We start from the raw sequence: 16,560 nt of genomic DNA on the forward strand, positions 1-16,560 counted from the left end.
CTCTGCGAAGACCGGAACGGAGGTGGCCAAGCCTACCTGTCATTCCAACAGCGCGTGTAGCCTTAATTTTAATATATTCAATGTGGTCACGCCAGCTCAGTTTTTGATCGTACAGTACACCCAGATATTTGAGACAGTTAACCTGGGGAATTATTTTTCATGGTACTGAAGAGAAATAGTAACTGGTGCGTCCAATGGAAAAACTATTATAGCACCTTTAGTTACGTTCAGGTTCATATGAATTTTCTGAAACCAGGTTTCCTATGTTGCAAATAACACTGTAAAGTTGAATGTAGTAAATAAATATCACTTTCATATGCAAAGAACGCGATATCATCTGCATATACATGTGCTTGTACCTTATCACTCAGTGGTATTGAACTTAACAAAATGTTAAATAGCACAGGCGATAGAACAGAGCCTTGAGGAACAACTCTCGTTTGGCGTGGAAACACCTCGTTGGAAGCAATAGAATCTTCTGTCTTTTAAAAATTCGTATGTTCAATTTGTTATGTACTGCGGGAACGTAAGCTCTTTTAGAACATTGATAAGAATAGGATGTTCAACACTGTCATATGCCTTGGCTGAATCAAGGGTTACTAAGGCCGCATATTGTCGTCTGTGCCGAGCAAGCTTTATACGAGCCTCTAAATCAACATGCGCCCACCATATAGAGTAACCTGGTCTAAATCCAATCTGGCACGCACTGAGTATCACATTATCTGTTATAAACTTCGTAACTCTAATGTAAAGTATTCTTTCTATTAACTTTACTACGTGTGATGTTAAAGCGATTGGCCTAATGTTATCTATCTGCATTCCTAGTCCCTGATTTTTAAGAAGCGGTATTATTTTTGGAAGTCTTCAGTCAGGAGGTATCCAACTATTTTCAAGTGAATAGTTGACAACGTTGAGGAGGTCTTCAGGAAAGATGTCGAATAATATTTTTAACATTTCTGAAGTGACGCCATCTGGTCCAGGACCTGTGTTTGGCAGAATACGAACGACGTGCGCAAGTTCATCCCTACTTAATTAAATAAAATAATTTCCGAATGACGGTTTTGCACACTTTATTTTGATTTTTGATGTAAATCTCTTCTGCAATCCTAATGCAATTTTAGTTAATGTATCTTCCAACTCAGTTGGAGAAAAATTAACTGAGTCGTGGCTGGCTCTCGAGCAGAGAAGACGCGCGCGATGTTTTTTTTTCTTTCACATTTAGAGCTGCTCTTGCTGTCGACCCACTACGTGCTGGTGGCAATATGCAGGATAGCCGGTTAAGTATTAAAAGAAAATGACAATGAAGTGACAAGCGCATGGTGGCAGAATTCTTAAAATCAAGAGAATTCTACTGCGTCAAGGATGGATGTTCCTCATCTAGATTTAAACAAACGCGCGGAGTTCCCCAAGGAGCAGTCTTATCTCCAATATTATTTAATGCTTTAATGAGCACAATTCCAACAGATCAAGAAGTTACTGTCTACATTTATGCTGATGACATCGCACTCTTTGCTGCTGACTGTGGTATTTACTCATTACAACTTAAATTACAAACATATATTAACATGTTAGAAATTTGGTTGCAGTCGATTTTGTTATCGTTAAATGTCAACAAAAGCGCGCTCATGGCGTTTCCGCTTGCAGAACCAATTTCAATTTCAATACTATATAAACAGGAACCCATCCAGCAAGTAGACTCTATAAAATATTTGGGAATCATTTATAATGACAAACTTAACTGGAGTCCACACATAGAGTATATAACTACCAAAGCGCAGCGGGCTTCAGGCTTACTACACAAGCTAAGTAACCGGAAATATGGGTTACGGAGGCACACCTTGATAACGTTGTACAAGATGTACATGCGCCCCATCATGGAATTCGGCTGCATATTATTCTCGGGTGGCCCTGCTTATAAAACGAAACCTCTTGTTCTCTTGGAGCGAGAAGCACTGCGAATGTGTCTGGGACTCCCTAGATTTGTGGCTATCAACGTACTGTACCAGGAAGCGCGCCTGCCTACACTACTTTGTCGATTTCGAATTTTGACCGTACAAGCATTTTTAAAATTTTATAGCTTACCGGCAAGAAGATCTCAATATGCTTTTATCGCAAATTCAGACGCCTTCTTTCTTGCTCATTGGCCACGGTTTCACACACCTCAGATAATGTTTGTACAAAAAAATCTACAAAGTATAAATGTGAACATTAGAAATGTAATTGAGACTAATGACTCGAATTGTCATGTTATTATTGAGTATGATGATATATTCCCCCAAAACGCCAAATTACAATCCCTCAAATTTTTAAATAACATAATATTAGATTACTTGGAGCATGCAAAAACTAAAAATATAATAGCCACAGATGCTTCCGTAAATAATCAAAAGGCAGGTGTAGGCATTGCCTCTGATTTGCTTGACTGGTTCTTTTCAGTGAGACTGCCTGATTTTACTCCAGTTTTTGAAGCGGAGCTCTTGGCGATTATTTTAGCTCTTCAAAAACTTTCATCAAATCAAAACAATGCAATAATAATGACGGATTCTCTTTCAGTTTGTGCAGCTCTGACAGCTTCAGAGAACTCTCGAATTCTAAACACATTCAAAACATTAGTACCGCCGCAGTTAAGACTCCTGAGATTACTATGGGTTCTGGGTCACTGTGGATTAAGATTAAATGAATTGGCCGATTCCTTAGCACGAGCCGCACTTGATGGGCCAGTTTTGTCCATACTGCCAGATGTAGAATATATCACGGCTATAAGATATCGAAAATCAGCCATCTCCACTGATACGATAGAAAAAGTAATTACATGGACAGACTATAACCACCTTATGTTTCCATGGCAACCCCACTGGAGTCAGTCCAGAAAGCTCGAAGTCTTAATTACTAAATTTCGATGTCGTGTCCCCCCCCCCTAAACCTGTATCTACACAGAGCTGGTCAGACAACATCACCCCTCTGCGCATTCTGCGGAGAAATGGAATCACTAGATCATTATTTTTTGTATTGTCGCCGCTGCGAGATACTTAGAAAAAGGTTACTAGTTATGCCATTTCGGAAAATAGGCCTTAGATTGACGGCGGAAACGGCGCTAAGCTTTGGCGCCTCAGCTCTGCGACATTGCCACAGGGATGCTTTCAATGCCGTTTGCGATTATATTTAGGCAACCAAGCGTATACCTTTGTGATCTTCAATCAAAAAAAATATTTATTACTCTCAAGGGCAGAGTGAAGTAAACGCAGCTGAGTGGTAAACATAACACCTCAAATCTCAAAATTGCTCAACTTGATTTTTTTTTCGTTTGCTCTTTTTATGATGTTTTTATGTTTACATTAGTCTTATTATAATACCAATTCATTGCACATAGTTAAAATGATCACAGAAAAACTGCACTACACTTTCTTGGCCAATCCCCCTGAGTGGGTATGAGCCAACCTCCCAGGGAAACAAAACAAAACAAAAAACAAATGGAGCGTTTGGGGCGTGCCTTGACTGAATTGGAACAGCCGCCAATAGACGCGTTTATGCAACTGTGCTCTGGGAAATAAAGTAGCCCTGTTTTCCATCTTTCCAACGAGGGGGCTTCCTTTATTCCACATTTGATTGTACCGAAACCCAGAATTTGTGGAACGAGCGGCCCCACAACGAAATGACTTCCATACCTACGAAGATGGATCGCATCAATGGCAAACGAGTTAGTTTAGGGCCCCGGCGCTTCTAGTTCTACGCGGCTGACTGAAGAACTGCAACGACGGACTACGCGTGCTGAATGAAGAGCTAAAGGGACTCCTGAGGGGGAGCAAGCTGCTGAGGACTACCTATCAGTCTCGGACTATGAAGACAACGCAGCAGCAACATTGTCCCTTTTCTCTTAACATATCGAGCAACTTCAGCCTGAAACGACAGTGGTCTTAGACCTGCCGATACTGAACGATGGTGTAAACCCAGGTACAAGTTTAGTTCATTGTTCAGTCGATGATTCTTCAAGACTGGTTTCCGGTGCTTCAAGGCTACCAAAGTGTGACTTTGTGCACTTCAATGAAGCAGTGCTACAGTGGCAGCCGTTCTGGAACGTGTTCAAGCATGCCGTCTATACAAACGCTGGCATGACCAACATCGAAAGATTTCACTACCTGAAATCCCTTTCGGCTGAACCAGCGGCCAAATCAATCGAGGGAAATTCTAGTGACAGACTCGTCATATGCAGATGCCATCGAAACCCTGACCAACCGTTTCGTAAACGCGAGAATCATCGAGCAAAAGCACTTGGAGAACCTTAGAACGCTCAAGTCCGTACGAAGTTCCACTCTTGTGACGGCCTTGAGAAACCTCCTGCACATGGTGACCATAAACGCGAGAGGTCTCAAAGCACTTCGACGATCGCAGGTTTGATACGCTGCGATGCTTCTCGAGATTCTGGTCAAGGTGATGCCTAATGACATTGTGGTAGTACACTATAAGCAACAGAACTCACCGATGAGGCCCTACGAGACTCCTTCATCAGAGTCATAGCTACAGCAGCTGTCTGGCCATCCGTGGCTGGAGGTTGAAGCCCGTGAGAAATGCGGGCGACACGAGTCCTGTGTTCACGACACACCTGAAGGAAGGCGTGACAGGAGGCGCAGTGCAATGTCTACCACTTTAATTTTGCACAGACGCTCTAAAACGACGGGTACTTGATTTTTTCAGCCTTTCAATGGCCTATACTACGTAGGCGTGCACTACTACTTAAAGTCTGCATGACAAGAAGAGCCGTCTACCAGATCGGGTAGATGTTTCAAGTGCACATTATCAGGTCACCACTCAAAAGATTGCCGCCGCAGCATACGATGCGCTAATTGTAAAAAGAAGCACGCAACAGCTGTTTGTGACCCTAACTATGCACGAACTAAGAAATCAAGAGAACGCTCTAGCCCAAGCTTGCGTGATGCCACTCAAGCCCCTCCACACAGCTTGTTTAAGACCGAAGTATTGCTGCCGACATTTCGAGTATAGGTTCTTGGAAGCCACTGTTCTTGCTTTATAAGGGGAATGCTAGAGAACGGAAGTCAAAGATGTTCATCAGGTAGAATATCGCAAAAACGAAGTCTGCCGATACTTAAGAAGGTAGAAGTAGAAGTGAAAGCGTTTGGTGGTTCGAGTTGTGCGCCAAAGAAGCAACTCAGCTTAGCCAAGGTGATGTTGATGAGACAGTTGGACAGCGCGAAGCACGAAAACGAAGCGTTCGAGGTACCGTTTATTTGTGATCATTTTATTGAACCTTCTTCATCACACTCTTTTGTGCAGAAGCTGGTTGCGGAAAACAAGTTAATTACTGACTCTGTATCACTTCGTGGCCTAGAGACAGAAGTCGGCCTTAGCCTACTCATTGCAGCCGATCAAATGTGGAAGCTAGTACTAAACGAAATTTGCCCTCACGAGGAAGTTGCAGGACTAGCGGCGATGAACACTAAGCTTGGTCATTTCAAGGACACGGTCCACGCGCTTGTTCGCGGGCCAGTGTTTGTGAGAGACTTAAAAGATGGTAAGCTGTACATTGTACTGTTCACATGCACAGTCGTAAGAGCCATTCATCCTGAGTATGTTGTTGGGCTTACCGCAAACGCTTTCCTCATGACATCAAACGATTTTGCGCAAGATGTAGTATACCGCAAATAATATACTCAGACAAGGCTGCTACATTTAGGAAAACTGCACGTGAATCAGCTTACATGTACCAGCCGTTGTGGAAGGAAGAAGTGAGCTGGTATTGCTCCTTTCTCAGCACCCCATGAACATTTGTTGCATACCGAGCTCCTTGGTGGGGTGGTTTTTGGGAGCGGTTAGTTCGTATAGTCCCGATGTGTCTTAATGATGCATTGGGCAAGGCGTCTGTTGATTCACGGCAATTGAGAACTTAGAATATGAAGCTGATGTTAATTCCAGACCAATTTCTTACATTAATTCATCCCCCAGAGAACCAGCAATCTTGACTTCGCCTCATTTTTTATTAGGCAGCCATCCCTTTGTTAAAATCTAACACTTCAGATGTACGGATGAAAACGAATACAGAGCTGCTCAGTTTGTGGGTTAACAGGCATCTAATTTCAGAAAAACTGTGGAAGTGATGACTTCGTCAATATCGCCTCACACTCCGAGCGTTCACTCAAGGAGAGCATCGAAATTTGACAGCGTAAAGAAGAATGTCGTGGTGAATATTCACGAGGACGATGCTGCCAGATTGTTCTGAAAACTGGCGTAGTAAGCGAATGCGTTCAAAATAAAGGTGATATGGTTTGGTCATGTAAAGTAAGAATACCCGATCGCTCTGAGCTATTAAGGCCTGTACAGAAACTGTACCTTCTAGGACTCGCCACCTCAACCTCCGGTGTGTGTTAAATATTATAAAAAAATGATGATGAAGTGACTAACGCGTGGAGCGTGCGAGGCGTGCCTTGACTGCTTTTGAATGGCCGACAATGGACGCGTGTATGCAACGGTGCTCGTGGCAACAAAGTCGCCCTGCTTGATATCTTTTCAATGAGGAGGCTTCCTTTTTTTACACTATTGTCTTTCGACGACTTTTGTAGTGAAAGATTATATGGGGCCGACTGTTTTGTTGCACTTTACTAGAGGGTGCGCGAAGGGGCCACTTTACTGTGTGCGTGTAGAGACATATTTCAGATTGAAAAAAAAAGGAAGGTCGAAAAATTGCGTAAAAGAGAACACGCTCAAGCTCTTCCGAGATCTGCGTACAGTCAGGGGTAAACGGTGCGTATACTTAGCTTGTCTTCATCATGCCGGAGGGTGCGGGGCGCTGGTTCAAGTTGTCCAACGTGATGTTCTGTGGGTCGAGGGGTCACAGGTCGAGTGGCTTTACAATGTTCTTCTTCGTGCCTTTTTAAGTATATGCATACATGTGAAGTCGAAAGTTCTATGGAAGCCTGTCTGGTCGGAAAATTCATGGCGGATATTCGTAAGCCCCCCGACCAATCGTTGAAATAGAAGAGAAAGACGTTTCAAGCCTCGCTAGGGAGGCATTTTTCACAAAAAAAGTTGTGAACAAGACCTTCGTAGTGGGGCCGAAACGTCTTTCTGTTTTATTTGAACGATTGGTTGGGGCTTCCTGACTACTGCCTAGCGTACATATATAAGACACGATGTTGATGGTTACTGCGACGGCAAAAATCCACCGAGAGTGTCCATGGAATCGCTGCCAAAAACGTTCATTGAGTACTTCAGAATGCTGCAAAAAGAACTTGATTATATTACAAAATTACAAAAGAATTTCATTGATCACAAGCAATCGACTACTTGGAACACGTTACGTATAATTATACACTGAATCAGTCCAAGTCAGGTAGAGAATTTCGTAGCCAGTTTTGACTAACCACAGCTTCATAGGAAGATCTTGAGGCATGGTATTGAATAATACAGCATTTTATCACGTAAAACCCACCCATCTATGAAAACCGAACCCTCAAATACAAAAACCACGGAGAAAAAAAATTCCGCATGTAGCCTTGAAACTGCATTAAACACAATATTGTGAAGCTGCGCCGTGCAACCGAAATGTGAACTGGAACTGCCATCGATGATTAGGCAAGTTCACGAAAAGATTTTTTATATAAATTTTTATGCAAGATTTATTTAACGCACACTTGTGCCAAACAGAAGTCCGCATCTCGTTCTTCGAGAGCGAAAGGAAGAGACACAGAAAGGTAAAAGAAATGCAGGGCTCTTAACTAAAAGAGACCTCCAGCCTTGTACTGGAAAAGGGGAAACGAGGTGCTGAAGAATGAAAGAGAAGGCGAAAGACCGTAACGACCACCTACGGAGACGTACCTGTCGATGTGGTCGACGGGCGTTCCGTCGCCCATGTAGCCGCAGAAGCAGCCGTAGCCTCGGTAGCTGAGTGGGTTGCAGCCGGACACGCACTTAAGCATGCTGGCCAACTGGACGATGCTGCGCCGAGCACGCGCACCCGCGCGGTGCCGCTCGCCCTTGTCAGCCACGGGCAGCAGCAGGCCCTCATGGCGCAGCCCGGAAGCCTGCTTCTTCAGCAGCCGGCTGCTGCCACCGGAATCGGACCTACGCCTGGAGAGCGCCCGGCGCTCGATCATGGCCGGCAGCAAACCTGCGGTTGAGGTGCAACGGCATCGTCTATTTCGGGCGTTGGCTAAGTCCCGATACGGTTCCCGTTAAGTCGAATTCCTGTGTACTTTTGCAAATGACATCGTAACCCTCTCTGTTCTAATGACATGTGCAGTAATCAGTGGACCATATGCTTTGCAGCAAACATCTGTAACGCGCAAAAACTATCATCAATAGTAATCTCTAATATCTGATCGCCATCAAGTCTTTATCGCCATCACGATGTTTTTACTGTGATTGCATTATTACATTATGTTCAATGTTATCGTGATTTTGCTACTCTATCTAGTGATCACATGCTTGCCCTACTAATGATTATATCCCAATTTACTTATTATGTTACAAAGATTATTTATTATTTCTTAATCCGTTGCTCCTGCTGCCCCTCTGTGGTAAGGCCTAATCAAGAGGTTTAAACTTTCCATGTGGGTTACCTCGCAGGCAAACCCTTTATATGTGTATGCCCAAAATAATAAATAAATAATTAGTAAATGAAAAGTCATATGACGTGATCTGACATGTTGATACAGAAGATAAATGTTATATTCGTAATATTTCGCAAAAACATGAATTGCACGTATTTATTATCTTCAAAGAATGCTAACTAAAACATGTTAGCTGCCCTGTGGTCGGAAAAAAAGTAGCCTCGAGTATTTTAACCCAAGATAGTTCCATAAATCGTTTCACGAAAAATTCCGGTGTCAACCTTGTTGGTTGTGAGCGAAAATTCGAGATAAGAAGCTAATAAATAAATAGTTCAAAATGACCAGCTGGATTAGGAATCGAACCTAAGACTTTGGTGTTGCAAGAAGCTGCTCTACCACCGAGTCACGCGCGTTTCTCACTTAAAAAGAGTGTCAAAAGAGAATCATGGCTTTCTCAGGGCCTTCGGTTCTCGATACCGCACCTTTTGAAACGTAGAACCAGAACGTTTTAGTCTGCTTTTCAGCAAGAGCCATTTTAGTCTCGTGACGGGTGTTTATATTGGTTTCTGTTTTGAAGACGCCGCCGTATATGCACCATATGCATCACGTGGCTAGCGTTCAGTGCCGTTCTGTTCTGCTACACAACGTACGCGACGGTGCCAGAACGAGCTGCGGCTAATGGTGAATGTATCACCTTTGTCGGCACTAATTATACAGCTTCAGCTGGGTGCTTGCACCTACACTGCGGAAGAAGGCTGCCAGCTATTTTAAATGGCAGCCTGCGTTCCCGGGGCTGGTGCCGACAGCCACTAAAACCGTCTGTCAAGGAGCCGAGACCATCATGCGCGCTGTTGTACAAGCTCCCACAGTATGAGAGAGGCAATCGACTGCCAAGAGTGATATTTCGATGATCGCAGATTGTGCCTGCACTGCTAAAAGCACGAGACGTCATTTTGAGATGCGTTTTTGTGTGAGTCCTAGTTTGCATCAATACTGAGTGTGAAGCATGCCTCCACATGTGAAAAAGAGTAAAAAAAAAACATGATATGGCAGCCTCACATAGTGCTGCCAAGCCTAAAATGCGTCGCCTTGCTTGTTTCTCTCAATTCTTTCTCTGTGTCTGTGAGATTTCTGTTTTGTAATACATTAATTCTGTGAACTTCTTGCTTCTTTTTTGGCTATTTCTATTGCCTGCTTTCTATGCACCTTTTCCTATTTTTCGTTGTTTCATTTGATTTCTTTCGCTGACTTCATGCATTCACTCATAGCTTGTGCCACTTGAAAAACTTGGTGACCGCCTTGTTTTCGTGCATTATTTTGTTATTACTGACAAAGCATTCAAGCGATGCACTCATGCCGCATGTGTGTGCAGTTACCGTGTGTTGCACGAAAGGTCACAGTAAGTCGAAGTAACTAGTCTGCGCATGTTGGTTGTCCTCGGGATCCCGGTTCGCTGCCGCGATGTCTGCACTTTGACAGCCACACTCACAGAAACGAAGGTGCAGCTGTGGCTTGTTGCCTTGCCACTCGTATTGGGAAAATCATCAGCGCTGTTTGCTTCGTCAACGAGGCACTCGGTTCTGCAATCCGCTTGGTTGTACAAGACGTCGGAGAAAAACACGCGAGTAGCACCAATGCAAAGAAGTCAAAAACGATTTCGGTCGTTGTTTAAAGCCGGGTGATCGAAACGAAAGGTAACGACAACAAAACAAAATACTCAGAATCTTGGCACATTCAAGCTTTTGGTGTAGATACTTTTGCTGTAGAGACTTTTTATTTTTATGATTTCACCCAAGCAGACAGATTTCTCTCAAATATATTTCCTTGTAAATTTTTTTTTTGATTCGAATATGAGGTACTGTTTTTCAGATAACTTCTTTCATGACAACTCACATTGAACAAGAACAACACAAAAAGTCACAAGTCGGTTGCCTCCAGCGATCACCACTTTTTGATTTATCCATATTCTCAAGAAATAAAGATGAAAACACGGTGCGTACTTCTGCAGTGTATTTTGCAGCTTGTGAAATAGGCTCATCACAGTCACACGCTTTAGTTTGCTATACTGATACAAGCATAAAAATGAAGAAAATAACTCAACTGCTTGATAGCAAATTACAGACCTGCTTTTAACGCTCCCCATTATACTCTACTATATGAGCTGCATGAATTATTTTGATGAGTTTTAATCAAATAATCATAAAATTGAACCAACACTTTTTTTGCAGTCACGGCGAACAACGACAAATATTATTAAACTTGCTTAAAGCAAATACTTACTTGCTTCCAACAGTAGCCGCATGATGGAGCATTACCAAAACCATGTTAGATCATTACCAAGTAAAAATCGTTCTAGAGTTGCTTGACGCTTCGGTGTGTGTAATTTCACCTACTTAGAAATGTTCCCGACATGAGTCATGTGAGTCGCTCAAAAGTGCTAGTGTTATGCCTGAGTCATTTCGCTACTCCTAAGAGATTCAAGGTGCTCAGATAAAGCGCACCGACTCTCAGCTACGTGGAGTTGGTTCTCTTCAGAGACAGTCGTAGACGTGGGAAGTCAGGTCTCAGCGAAAAGAGGCATACATAACCTTGTTTCTTTATGAGAATGTTGCCACAAGTTGGTAAAAATATTTTGTTCGAATGTCATGTTTTGTGGAGAGACTCCTTAAAGCTTGTTGTATTACGTGGGGGAAGCGTATATTTGCACCAGTTGTTAAAAAAATGTGGATTGCGCAACAAGTGGTTGGTTTAAAACCTCACCCATTACAAAACGCTCAGGCATGATTAACATCATCAGCAGAAACGAGGCAACTTGCACACCAAGTCACCTTTCGCACATGTTGACACTCGTTATTGACGTCGATTCGCGAAACTGCGAATAATTGTGTAGTACATAGGAACTTCGCAGAAGTGTTTGCAATAGGCTTTCTAGGATACCATGGAACCCTTCCCTAGTGGCATGGCTGAGGTGTCTATTGCAAAGTGAGAACTTGCTAGGAATTGAGGAGGCGACGTCCACGCGGCCTTAATATGCTATCGTGTTTTACTGCTGCAGGCGACGCTCAAGCGTCTTGCAAGTTTTTCTTTTTATTTTTATTTATCATATACTGCGAACCATTTAAGGTCCAAGCAGGAAAGGTACAGCAAGTTCGAAGGCAAAATAAAGGTACAACAAAGTTACAACAAAATTTATACTGGTATGCACGAAATGTAAGAAAAACATAGAAATCACCATCAAATTATACTCGTTTCCAGAGGGCTGAGTACACCCACTGCAACAATCCATAAGCAAAGCACCACACTCTTAGGCACACAACAAGTTGTTAAATCAAACAAGTATTGTGAAAGCCAGGAAACACAAGGCGCATTTTATGGTGAAAAGGAAAGAAGAGTAGAGTTTCGGGGCAGCAAGTTCCACTCAGAGATTGATTTCGGGGAAAAAGAGTGTTTGTATAAATTAGTTCTTGCGAAAATTGGCTTGATGCTACAGCTGTGTTTGTGACGGGAAGGCCTGGAAGAATCCCTTACCATGTAGTTGTCTGGCTTTATTTCGAGTTTAGAAAAATATATTAGACAGCATATGCTGTCGGGCAAATATAGTCTGGCAGCATATGCAACGGTAATGATTGTTTATTACGATCTTCGAACAAGCGTATGCTGCCTCCTTGTGGTATGTTTTTGCGCAATCCATGACTAACTTAATTTATATCCCATCAATCGCTTTACTTAGTGAGTTTTATTTCTACTTGATTATTTTCCCTAATACAACAAAGTGAAATCACATGGAAAAGGCGCGTAATAATAATTGAGGTGGTTTAACGTTCTAAAACCCTGATACGTTATGTCAGGGGCTAGAGAAAAGGGCTCCGAAAATTTTGACCACTTGGGTATCTGTAACGTGCACCTCCGTTTAAGTACACAGGCCTCAATCATTTCAGCTCACTCAAAAATGCGGCCACCGTGGGCCGGATTCAATCCCGCGACCTGCAGAACAGCAGTCGAGCCCCATGATGACTGTGCCATTGTGAAAGTGTCGACCATGGGGACAAGAAACATATTAAAGCAAACGACGGCATCGACTTGACATGGTACCGTTCCCGGATGACGGAAAGGGCGTGGTGCCATTTGCGATAACGATGATGAAAACGTTTTTTTTTGTCGAGTTTCAAAAAAGTAGAAAAAAAGAGGGTCCCTATTACGGGACAGCTATGGCAATTTGTGCGACAGCTCAGGCCCGCTGAACGGGCCCCTCAGAGACCTTGGGAGCGCTGTTGCGAAGCGTGCCTTCCCACCGCTCTGGGGTACGGGTGGATTGAAGGAAATGTGCAGGGGGATGTAGGCAGTGGTGAACACACACACATAGTTCTATACATGAGCACAACTACAGCGATAACAGTAATTAGAGTGATTTAAGTTAACGTGAAAAAGTAAAAAGTATGAAAAAATTATGGGCAGCATGACGACTCGCTCTTCAAGAACAAAAAAAAAAGGTCATAGAGATGCAATAATAACCTAAATACACACACACCAGCGAGCATATAGGTATAGACAAAAATAGCCTTCCGTAATCATGCACACGTAATTTCAGTCAATATTAGACACACACGGGTAAGCATATATTTTTACACAAAATATCCTTGCGTTATTACGCACACGTTGTTTCAGTCAATAGTAGAGAGGAAAAAATAGAATGGTCATGGTCTTTTAACTACTGTAGGAGTATTTTGACGAGGAAAAGCCATCCCTGATTTCTCGGTGCTAGGAATTTGCGTATTCTTAGGTTATTGATTTCCGGAAAACCAATGTGCGCCTTGATGAGCTGATTTATTGTGAGTGGCTACTGATAGATATGTTAGGTTTAACGTCCCAAAACCACCATATGATTTTGAGGGACGCCGTAGTAGAGGGCTCCAAATATTTCGACCACCTGGGCCTCTTTAACGTGCACCCAAATCCGAGAACACGGGCCTACAACATTTCCGCCTCCATCAGAAATGCAGCCGCCGCAGCCGGGATTCGATCCCGCGACCTGCGGGTCAGCAGCTGAGTACCTTAGTCACTAGAGCACCATGGCGGGGCTAGAGTGGCTAGTGGTAGAGAAGCACAGACCGTCCGTAGCTTTATTTGATTATTTATTTACTTACCTACTTATTCTTGCAGGCCTTGTGTAAGTGGGGAGGGGGTCAGTACGAAGTAAGAACAATTTAGAATGACATCAGGAACAAAGTAGGTACACAAAAGTAGGAACAATGAGAATTACATAGAAAACAAACAATGGCAAATACAGCAAAATAGTTTCCAGGACAATAATGATCGGTCTCCAGTCTAATAATTTCTAGTCAAACAATTCAGTTCTTCTTGTCAAAAAAATTCCAGTACAACAAAATTAAAAAAAAAGAAAAAGGGGTTGAAAAAAACATGACAGGAGATGAACCAGATAAGATTTATCAAAGAGATAGATGAGAAGATACTCGCGAAATATGTTCTTTTCGTGATGAAAGGCAATGCTATTAGGAAGGTCGTTCCATAGTCGCACGGCACGTAAGAGGGATAAGTGGTAAAAAGCATTACTGGTGCCGTAATAGACGCAGGAGTAGCTGAAGTCATTGTGTATACTCTTGCGACAAGTGAGAGGAACGTTGTAATTGTGGTAGCGGTGATCGAGTGACATTGGTATATTTATGTGAACGAGACAAAATGGCAATGCCACGACGTGTTGTTAATAGGCGGAGTGAAAGTTCGATCTTTAGCTGCGTTACACTAGACAAGATATTATAATTACGCGTGATAAAATGACCGGACCTGTTCCGGATAGCTTCTGACGTTTGCTTAAAATATTTTTGATGAGATGACGAAATGCATGATGTGTACTATAATTGGCGTAGGAGAATGTTTGGTATGCTTGCTTACGTACGTGAGAAGTAGTAGATTGTAGGTTGCGACGGAGGTCCGGAAGCATTAGTAGAAATGGTAGTTATATCACCAGCTCAAGAAAGATTTTGCGTGAGTCGAATGCGTAGATACGATGTGGTTCAAGCCATTGTGTTGGTATACTGATTTTGCACGGAAAGAGCGCGTGAACTGATTCACAGGTAAATGAGACAGTTTTAAACATTGAAATTTTAAGAGTCATTAGCCAGGTTGTACACAAGTCATGAATGCGATCCAGGACCCTTTAGAGGAATCGGTGATCATGACTACTCTCTATGGAAAGATGAACAAGGCAGTCATTAGCGAAAATACGCATGAAAGATTACATCTTAATTGGTATGTCATGAATGTAAATCTAGAATAGTTGGTGCCAGTAGCTTGTTTAAATTAGTGTGTTCCGTGGTGGTGTGGTTAGTGAGAAAGAAACAGTCTGAAAAAGGTGAGACTGCGTTAGCGGCGCTGGTGTTTTTTTTTTTGTAAAATCTACTCTATATCCCTATAGAAATATATAACAGTATAGGTTAAAAGTATTGAGGATTTCACGTTGCACAAAGTATCCTTGTTTTTCGTCCATAAGGTGATCAATATAATATATTTATTAGCCGTTTTTGCACAACTGATATTTTTTGTAGATTTGATTTAGTGTTTAGGGCCCATATAAGCGCCCACTATTTGTGTATTAGCAAAAGAGGGAAATATGTAAGAATAAGTTTACTTTTATATGCGAATCCATTCTTACCAAACTTCAACGACTTTGACCGTATCTATCTATCTATCTATCTATCTATCTATCTATCTATCTATCTATCTATCTATCTATCTATCTATCTATCTATCTATCTATCTATCTATCTATCTATCTATCTATCTATCTATCTATCTATCTATCTATCTATCTATCTATCTATCTATCTATCTATCTATCTATCTATCTATCTATCTATCTATCTATCTATCTATCTATCTATCTATCTATCTATCTATCTATCTATCTATCTATCTATCTATCTATCTATCTATCTATCTATCTATCTATCTATCTATCTATCTATCTATCTATCTATCTATCTATCTATCTATCTGTCTGTCTGTCTGTCTGTCTGTCTGTCTGTCTGTCTGTCTGTCTGTCTGTCTGTCTGTCTGTCTGTCTGTCTATCTATCTATCTATCTATCTATCTATCTATCTATCTATCTATCTATCTATCTATCTATCTATCTATCTATCTATCTATCTATCTATCTATCTATCTATCTATCTATCTATCTATCTATCTATCTATCTATCTATCTATCCACCTACTACATTTAGCTCACCTTTTCATTCCGATTATAGGATCTATACCAAAATTGATATGGCGTAACATGACTGTATAACGAGCATAAGTGCTATTTTCGATGGAGGCGGAAATGTTGTAGGCCCGCGTGTTCACATTTGGGTGCAAGTTAAAGAACCCCAGGTGGTCGAAATTTCCGGAGCCCTCCACTATGGCGTCTCTCATAATCATAAGGTGGTTTTGGGTCGTTAAACCCCACAAATCATCATCACGAGCATAAGTACCTAGTAATAACTCAAAATTTATGACATGCCACGAATGTCATGATTTACATGTCACGGTTGTCACAGAACGAGCGCTCAAAAAGGGCGCGCCGCCAAAGTCTCGCGACGAAACGCCGGAGTGACGCCGCGAGGTCAACCATAAAAGAACAAAAAAAAAAGAGAAAACAAACATCCAAGGCTCCCCGGGCGCGCGACTCTCTCCCCTCGGAAGCGTGGCTTCACCGACGAACCTCCTCACCCCACATCGGCGGCCGAGCAAGCACTCGAACTTTCTAGAAGGAAAGGGGCGTGTTATGCCCCGTTGAGTCATCTGTCGGGGACGGCCCTCGTACAGTCTCGCGCCTCTCCCCAACCTTCGCTGCGTATCGCGCCAACGAAATGACGAGAACCTTCTGGAATCTCGCGCGGAGGGTATTTAATCGAGCAGCCGAGGTGAGAGATCAGGAGAAGACGGAAGTTAGCGCCAAAGCGCGTAGGGATTCCGCTGTGTAGTCGGCGAAGGTTTTGTTC

General features: G+C 42.5%; 1 protein-coding gene across 1 annotated transcript in view; it reads right to left on the bottom strand.

The window, feature by feature from the left end:
• Positions 1-16,560, bottom strand: part of LOC119172553 (group 10 secretory phospholipase A2) — a 97,379-nt gene that overhangs the window by 18,105 nt on the left and 62,714 nt on the right. Inside the window, exon 2 of the mRNA XM_037423710.2 lies at positions 7,828-8,119. Within this exon, the coding sequence (XP_037279607.2) occupies positions 7,828-8,119 (292 nt within the window). The remainder of the gene's footprint in view (positions 1-7,827; positions 8,120-16,560) is intronic.

This window comes from Rhipicephalus microplus, chromosome 4 (assembly GCF_043290135.1).
Source record: "Rhipicephalus microplus isolate Deutch F79 chromosome 4, USDA_Rmic, whole genome shotgun sequence".
Lineage (NCBI taxonomy): Eukaryota > Metazoa > Arthropoda > Arachnida > Ixodida > Ixodidae > Rhipicephalus > Rhipicephalus microplus.